The sequence below is a fragment of the Styela clava genome, chromosome 8 (assembly GCF_964204865.1).
Source record: "Styela clava chromosome 8, kaStyClav1.hap1.2, whole genome shotgun sequence".
In the NCBI taxonomy this organism is placed as follows: domain Eukaryota; kingdom Metazoa; phylum Chordata; class Ascidiacea; order Stolidobranchia; family Styelidae; genus Styela; species Styela clava.
This window is the reverse complement of record NC_135257.1, coordinates 8,016,692-8,025,934: the sequence shown is the minus strand read 5'-3', so window position 1 is coordinate 8,025,934 and position 9,243 is coordinate 8,016,692. Positions and strand designations below refer to the sequence as shown.

The 9,243-nt window shown below is 36.6% G+C and overlaps 2 protein-coding genes across 2 annotated transcripts; one reads left to right on the top strand and one right to left on the bottom strand.

Annotated features, from left to right (window-relative positions):
• The first annotated feature begins 1,362 nt into the window (after nt 1-1,362).
• On the top strand, nt 1,363-3,691 carry LOC144425769 (meiotic nuclear division protein 1 homolog). Its single transcript, XM_078115403.1, has 5 exons — nt 1,363-1,521; nt 2,407-2,530; nt 2,599-2,822; nt 2,932-3,046; nt 3,139-3,691. Exons 1-5 carry the CDS (start codon nt 1,519-1,521, stop codon nt 3,288-3,290), a joined length of 618 nt encoding a protein of 205 aa, XP_077971529.1. The 5' UTR covers nt 1,363-1,518; the 3' UTR covers nt 3,291-3,691.
• On the bottom strand, nt 3,115-5,311 carry LOC144425768 (coiled-coil domain-containing protein 77-like). Its single transcript, XM_078115402.1, has one exon. The coding sequence runs from the start codon at nt 5,160-5,162 to the stop codon at nt 3,738-3,740; it is 1,425 nt and encodes a 474-aa protein (XP_077971528.1). The 5' UTR covers nt 5,163-5,311; the 3' UTR covers nt 3,115-3,737.
• Between the last annotated feature and the right edge of the window lie 3,932 nt (nt 5,312-9,243).

Sequence of the window (9,243 nt, the reverse complement as noted above, 5' to 3'; positions counted from 1 at the left end):
TTTAAAGCCTGCGTTTTACATTAATCATTCCAGAAACTGATCGAATGAATTTTCTCGGGAAAATTTTTCTTAATTCAACGAGCTGTTGCAACAGTTGCTCCAAAAATTATAGAATGTAAACGATCTCATGGCTGGCACATTGTGTGCCTCATCAATTTCATCGAAGCATGTACATTATAGGGTACAAAATTGAAAAACCAGCCGCCGCGACTGGTGTTGCAGCTCTTATCAACCTATTATTGGCAGGATATTTCAATTCTTTTGCGTCGAAAAATGTAAAATATTTACTAGGTGATCTAGCGACGCCATTATGTCTTCTACGTTCTCGTTGATAAAACTTAATTGTAATTTTATCGATATCCAACAGTGAAAAATTAGCCTTGATGTTTCCGGGGGAACCCTATAAACCACGGGGTTCAAATTGATTGTTTGTTTCTATGAAAAGTGTCAATCCCGATGAATGCCCACAATCGTTACTAACTTTTTTTAGGTCTTACACGCATGATAAATATTTGAAAATTGATAGTTTTACCCAATATTCATGCCACTCATCCAAAAAAGCAATCGTATTTTTGCGCGAAGCATAAAATATATTTCGCGCCAATATTAATATTCATTTTCATAATATATGTTCGCCTATATTTACGGTTCGCCTCTTACTTTTCTGACAGATATAGTTGCTCGAAATATAATTTCCCATCCTGCAACAATATCGCTTTTAAAACTTTGAAACGTTTTCTCAATTTAAAGTTAAATATTCACGCGAAAGAGGAGACAAATAAAATTATTGAAAAACGGTATGCTAGTACACCTCTCGGCAAGAGCTCAAGTCAAATAGATAATATATTATTTTATACACTCCAGATTATTAGATGTTCTTGTAAACTTGGTATACGCCGTTATCCTTCATTCCAAGCATGTAGTATATTTTTTTAATATTATTTTGGCAATGTACACCTTGTTGAAAATGTTAAAATAGGTTTTGTGCAAGTAGCGATACTTACATCAGGAATTTTATAATAAAATGTGTATCTTTTGTTTAATATTTAGGTCTCATTGGGTGTTGATTCATCGAGTGAAGTTGGATGACTTTAACCTTAACTTCGTATATGCTGACCATACCGCCGAGCTGAGTTATCCGAGAAACATCTGCGAATATTTAATTTTTCAGAAGAATGTTCATTTGTTTTGCCGCTGGGAAACTTTGGTCCAAATTATTGAGCATCGTTTATTTTATTCAGCTGTTAACGATCGCAGGTTTAAATCACTCAGTTGGGATCATACAGCGATAGAATTCTGGACACAAAATGGCTGGTGTGACGTCACACGGGCGCTTATAACGTTACCAATGCATGTCCTAGTCCTCTATAGCAAAACGCCATTCTCGCAGCACTGCAATCTTAGGTAGATGTGAAAATGCTATTATTTTGAACAAGTCGCGTTTGCCAATGACCGTGACCATTCCGTCATTTTTTGTTATTCAAGGTTCCTGTCGAATAGACCACTCATACTATAACTATGGTGAGTTTGATTTACCAAATTATATTGGGGTATCTGCTACAATATGTTGATAGACATTTTAAATTAATCGGTATCTCAATTTTTGCAATCTGAATTCCCTATATTTTACTGTTGCAGTGTTCCTTTTTTTCACTTAGGTATACTGGTATATAAATGACATGTTAACACCCTGTTGCCTCAATTCTTTCATTTTCCTTCAACTTCTATCTGTAATTAGATCTGGCCTCTAACAATTGTTTGCATATTTAACACATCTGAGAAATGGCTTTTCGTTAACTACCAGATTTTTTTTTTGGCAGAATGAAACTGTTGTTTTTAATTTAACATTGGGTGTTCTTCATTCTATTTTTCAAATATTGCCTGAAATTAAGTTCCATTAGTATTCCACTACTAGCCCTACAAGACTCTCTCTCTCTCATTGGTATGCCTGTGTGTAGCCTCATCTATCATTGTGAGAAATTGATATGTCATGCAAGAATGATAATTGGAACAAATATGAATGTTTAAAAATAGTTTAACATGTTTCTGTATTGCATTGTTCACTGTTAGTTCAACTTACTTCAGGCATTATGTGTCAATATTTTAGGCATGTTCACATTTTTCATATTATCATGGGGGTAACAAGAAACCTGAATATACACTACTCAAACCATCAACTTTGTTTGCTACTAAACATAACCAAACTGATTTTTGTGCACACATTGACTTGTTTGCTCTTGGTGGAACAATTCCACTATATAGTTACACAAGAAGATTCGTCTTTATCCAAATAAATGGAATCCTGATACTTGCAAATTTAGGCATTCTCACCCTATTTTTTGTTCTCAAACACAATGATGAAGTATATCTCTGCCTGAAAAACTGATGACCATATATTTTTTGCAGTCAAAGAAAAGAGGTTTGAGTTATGAAGAGAAACGAAAAAGAATGTTGGATATATTTTTTGAAAAAAAGGAGTTCTTCCATATCAAAGAGATGGAAAAGATAGCACCAAAGCTTAAAGGAATTAGTATGTAATGTTAGATACCAAATTAAATTTGAATGCTGGGAATAATTTTTATTTTATTATTTATTTAGCTCCAATGAGTGTGAAAGAGGTGCTCCAAAGCTTAGTTGATGATGATATGGTTGAAACAGAAAAAGTGGGAACAAGCAGTTTTTATTGGGCGTTTCCAAGTAAAGCTGTGAATGTGAGGAAGAGAAAGCTACAACATTTGCAAAGTACATACAATGAACAAGAGAAAGAACTTGCATCAACTAAAGATGAGGTTGCGAAAGCAAAGAAAAGTCGTACGGAATCTGTGAGAGTTTTATTATAAATTATCTCTATTTTAACTTGAGGGCACCATACTTCAAATTAACATCAACAGATAACAAAAATTCTCGGCAAACTCTTTCAAATACTTTCAGAATGAACGAGAACGTTTGCTAAGTGAGCTAACGACGCTTCAAGCTGATAAGGATTCGTTGACAGAGGAATTGGCTCGATTAAAAGATTGTGACCCAGAGACTATAAAACAAATGCGTAAGCATACTTCCAAGTTCTGATCTGCTATAATTATTAGTAAACATCTATATTGAAACAAAAGTTAAAAAATTGCAAATATTTTTTTGCAGAAGAAGAAATAGGTATCGCAAAGGATGCAGCAAATAGATGGACAGACAATATATTTTCATTGAAAACATGGATAAAAAGGAAGTTTCCCATTGATGAAAACATCATCAACAAGCAATTTGATATACCAGAAGATTTGGACTATATAACATGACAGGCAAATTTTAGCGAAATTGACACTGCAGGGGAAGAAATTGGCATTGTAAAGGATGCAGCAAACAGGAGATAGATATATTTTCATTAATACCTTGGATAAAAGGGCGGTTTTTCATTGATGGTAACCTGATCAATGAGCAACTTGACACAACACATGACTATAAGCAAAAATCTGTCCGTTGTTTAATTAGGAAATCGAAAGGTTCCGATGCACATCTAATCAGATTGTAATGGCCATATGGTATCTATTACAAAAAGGAAATTTTAACAGATTGCTTCATAAATGGTGTATCAGTTTTATTTTATTATTTGATGGTAATAATTCATTGCTGTTTTTATTAAAGGACGTTTATACAAGCAATTTATCAGAAAATACATAATAGGATTGCTCAGTAGTTACAGACATATATTGCTGTGCCATATTGAGTTCATCCATCTCTATTGATCAGTACATTTTTCGCAAATCACTTTCTAGTGAATACAACTTGGCCTTAAGATTTTTGAGATCATTTTGAATAACTCTCGAACGTCCTGCAGTTGTACGAACAGTTTGTAGTACCTCCACATCTGAGACTGTACCACCAACTGTGACTTTATATAGTTGTTTTTCCACATCCTTCAAACGCTTACGCAACAATTTAATGTCATTCTTGAATCCTTCAACTTCTGAGCATCTGCGCTTCTCTAATGCTTCATATCGTTGTGTCATGAGTTGAAGCCGTTGTGCCATTTTATCAGTTCTCTCTTTAAAAACATTTTTGTGGACGTCTGACTCCTCCCTTATTCTAGCCAGTTGGTCTTCTGCTTGGATGCATTGTTCTCTGTACATGTCTGCAAGCTTCGCAGCTTGCTCCAACTGAGAGTTTAGTGCTTGAATTTCAGCTTCCATCTGTTGTTGTGCCTCGTAATCAGCGAGGTATGCAGCTTTTGATATAAGTTGTGATTTTTTAGATTCGCCATGCCTCGAAGCGAGCTGGTCTCGTGCCATGTCCAGCTCTTGTAAAAGCCTATCTTTTTCGCTCATCCATTCTTTCTCTTTATTTCTCTGCTCAAGTTTTAAATTCAGCATGTCTTTTGTGCTTTCGTATAACATTGATTGAGCATTTTTCATTTTGATCTCAACACGCTGCAACCGGTCCTTATCTCTTTCTCTGCAAAGATCAGCTTCTTCTCGCAAAATTTGGCGGTCGTCTAACAGTGAATTGATTTGGTCCCGAGAGAGTCTTGTTTGCTCTTCTAATTGAGCCTGAAGTGCCTCGACTTGAAGACAGAGTGTCTGATTATCTTTCCTTAGATCACTTGACACAGCCTGGTCTTCAGCCGATTTACTCTTTTTTATAGCATGAGATTTTTTTGATATTGCTGAACTTGCTTTGTTCGGTCTTCCTTCTTCATTCGGGAAGTTTGGCTTTGGAAGTTTTTGTGGAACAATAATTTTGGCTGGAGGATCCTTGTGAAAATAGGAAACTTCTGAAGCAGACGGCCCAGCAATCGCAAGTAAATGTTGAATACGTTTCTGATTTTCAACATCCCGAATCTTTAATCGATCATTTTCGGAATATAGGCGAAGTACTTGTTCCCTCTCTTGCATTATGCAAACTTGCATATCACTGACTGCCTTTTGAAGATCGGCAATTTCATTTTCCCTGTGATGTAATTCACTTTCCAAACGATGTTGATCTTCGTAAGTGCTTTTGTATTGGTCTAGAGTTTTCTGCAATTCACAGTTTTCTTCATCAAAATCCGCGATTTTTTTTCGATAGTACTCCAATAACTCTCGTGATGGACGAAGCTGTGCCAACCTGTGGGTTATAGGAGGAATGGGTGGGTCATCGCTGCCACCATTCAGCATATCGCTGCTTAAATCCATAACTGCTTACGCCTGACTTTCTAGCAATCTTCACAAACGTCCCCAAAAAGCATAGCATAGAATGAAGAAATTTTGAAGATCGCGGGCAAACGTTTACTCGTTTTTGTTGTTGGTAGCGTGGTGCCATCTAACGGTGATTATTCGTTATCTCGTGGATAGGATAGGATGTACATATTTATCCCGGGGGAGAGGAAATTCATATGGGATTAGTTAGTTATTTGTTTTTCGGAAGCATGGACTTGATGGTGGAGGAAGCCGTAACCGACCAGCGGTTACGTGAACCACCCTACGGCGGCGAGGAGTCCAGCAATCCTCTCGCACATATTCATCCTTGCATGGGATTCGAATCTTCGCACCCACGCAGAGTAATCAGAGGTGCAGTGGCGAGCGTATTTCTAACGCTTAGCACAATGTTTTTTATTACATATGTTCTGACGTTTGGCATCTCTTTTGTTCCACCAGTTTACTAACATTAGGTTAAATATGATTTTACAGATTCAACTCTAATTAACGAGGTCACATGATCATCGGTCAATCTGGATCGTTGAGAATGTTTGATTAATTTCGGTAATGCAAAAATATTAAATGTATCATTTCATATAAGGATCAATAAACAAACAAAAATGACCGACTTTTCGGACCAGCCGTTTCCCGCGACATTTCCTACCATTACATGGCATAGAACCGCTTGAGTTATGAATGATATTGATTTTTAGTAACCTCGTAGTTGTATAATTATAACAATATACAAATACATAAATATTTCTGTTCGAAGTTGATCTTTAAATATTTCATATTGACTGCTGAGCTTATTCCGATAATGTCTACTGATATGGTATTCTTTCATTGTACTGAAGGAAATGTGGCAAATTGAACATTGTCCTTTACAATTTTGAGAAATGTAGAAATATTGCAACTCCCATTTTTTCAAAATTGCCACCTTCTTCATGTACTTTGCGTTTTATTGAATTCCTGAATTTTTGTTTTCCAAGTATTTATTTGCTAGCTTGAGGTGTATCCATAAATGGGTCAAATTGAAAACAAACAAAAAAATAATTTTCCAAAACTACATTCAGTAAATTGTCGTTTTCTGTGTGAATAATCAATATCACTTCAAAAAATTTGAAAAATGTATTACATTTAGACAGTGGCGTATCTAGGTGGAATGGCGCCCATGGCAAAGGTTTAAAGATGCGCCCCTACTTCGCTTGTTTTGTTTACGTGATTTAATAATGACACAATAAGCATTGGACGATCGGGCAATAACAAGATCCTAGAATAGTATACTTTTCGTGCCTTTCTTGACGCAAATTCGTCGATGATTTCATCAAAATTTTTTGTTTTGTTTATTCTCTTACCCAGGGGTCACCAACCCGTTGACCGCGGGCACCAAGTCGCCCGCGAAGACCACATGAGTCGCCCGCAGGTCTGTTCCAATCAATTAATTTTTGTCATGTTATTCTTGTATAAATCACACTTATGTCTTATTTTGGAACTGGGAATGACACTATGTTAATTATTATGGTGACGATCATCCTAACTTTAATTTGCCCACAGTAATGTGACGGGTCATTCAATACTCTCCCAATTATGAAATCACACAGATGTCACTTTCTACGAACCCGCGTTTTTTCGTATCCGTTGATTTGTGTCGCAGCAATGCCAATAATGCAATTATTGATTTCAAAGAAAAACGAAAGAAAACCTACCATTTTCACGATGAATGGGAGGTGGATTCCATTCACCACCATAAAAACAGCTTGCGTATGTCTCATTTGCGGGACGATTATAGAGACGACAAATCGAAGAGACATTTCACATCTTGTCACTATCCATTTGCCAGCGCAGTACGGGCTAAAAAAGCCGGACTTTTAAATCAAACAGCAATCCTCTGTTACGAGATCAGTGTCTGGTTCAAGCTATCTTTGTGAATCAACATTTTTTGACATAAACTCTACAAGGAACTAAGCACGGAATACGCCTTACTGATGAAAATCTGCAATACATTGTCAAGTTACACGCCGAAGTACAACACACTGGTGGAGAGCATTAGACCAGATTTGTTCGATTTGGGTTTTCTGCTTGTTGAAAACAAGATATTCATAATTAATTAAATGTGTTTTAAATGTAACATTCGGCATTACAACTGTTGAGTTCATTTCATCTTAGAGTTATGCAGGGTGTTTGTAAAAAGTAGGGGAACATTGTGGACCTGTGGTTTCCAGAGATATTAATGTAGTGATCACTTTAAAATCAATTTGAAAAACACTCAGTTTGAAAATGGAAGTGTCATTTCTGATAATTTATTTTTTGCTACGTTGTGATAATCATGTGATTTCCTGAAGAATCGTAAAGTTTTTTCAGTGGATTTACTTGACTAAATACCAGTAATTATCAATAATTGAAGCTTAATCGAGCAAATTGACTTTTTTTAAAATGTGCATTGAAAGTAGCCCTCGGCTTCGAAAAGGTTGGTGACCCCTGCTCTTACCCTTACCCTCTTTATACTTAATAAAGCCAGATCACACAACCTTTCCTGGCTTATTGAAGATCGAAGGTATGATAGAGTTAATTTTATTTTACTAAACGATCCCTCGCAACTTTCCTTGAATAATGCCATTGTCAGCAAAATTTGCAAAGATATCCGAAGATTGAGTAAACCAAGAAAAGACTCGACACAATAAAATCATTTTGAACACTTGGAGAAAGGTAAGAGGCTGAATGTGCTGTGTTTCAATGGAATCGAGATGCCCTCGCAACACAGGATCAAAGACGGCAAGGAATTTCATAGAAGCCAAGAAAATTACCAACATTTGAATCACTATCTGCTTGAATTGATTCCCTGTATACCCTCGCAAAGCGGGGTTTTGTTCCGCCAGCTACTTTATTACATGCAATATTTATTTAAGAATCTCACACCACCTTTGCCTTTTCATTTCAATTTGTACATGGAAATCGGCGCCAATAATTCCAGTTCTATTGCTCAAATTTTTTTCCACGATGTAAAACACTCGCTCTCATTGTACGAATATTTATAAATGTTCACTCCAGTACGATAGCAGAGCAAATATGAAGTGCAGTCAGTCCAGTACCGTATCAATTTAAGTTTAGTCATGTTAAATTATTACGTGACCGTCAATTGCGCTAACTGACGGAACAAACGGCATTGATTGTTGGCTGACAACTTCTATTGACTTTTATACGAATTTCGAGTATTTTCAAGTTTTATTATAACATTAGAATTTCCCGCGTTTTTTGCGCCCCCTTCCAAACGGCGCCCATGGCACGAGCCATGGCTGCCATACCCTAGATACGCCACTGCATTTAGATAAAAAAAACTTACAAAATCTTACAATTATTGTTGAGCGTTCGAGGGCCGCATTAGAAGTTCTCCGGGGCCGCGAGTTTGACACCCATGTTGTAGACTACGATAGCCTAAAATTATATATCAGTACCTGAAAGCGGAACGTTGTTTATTCTTTTAGGCAATAATAAGAGTATTGCACATGTGAGCCAGCTCTCCAAAATGCTATCAAAATAAGCGTTGAAAATTTTGCAATGATAAATTATAGGAAGAATTGTTTAGGAGTCAAGGGTCGGGAAACGTCCATTTCCATTTTCCGTTACAACAAAACAAAGACGTAATACAAGGCAAGACACACAAAAATGTACGAAAAATCGAAAGAGTAGGCAAAATCTGAAAAGATTCAAGACCTGCTGATGCGCGTGCCCACATATCTAGTCTGGGTTGTAGATTCTATTTTTTTATTTACCTTAAAAATCGGAACGAGATGAACCCATTGAGCCGTTATATACACCTCAATGTATGAACCCAACAGTCATATCATCATATTGTCGCTTTCTTGTGCGATCTTCAAACTTCCGACCGTGACACAGCTTTGAATCTTTATCATTGGTGTGGTGGCGAATTTGCTGTGGTCGCTTAGCAGAGCGAATGTGGGGCGTTTATTTTAACTGAACATTCACGAATTTGTGATCTGAAAGAAAATTCTGATGGGTAGCCGGCTAGCCGCAACCTTTTGTTTAAAGAATATTATGAGATATGAACTTTTATTTGAGA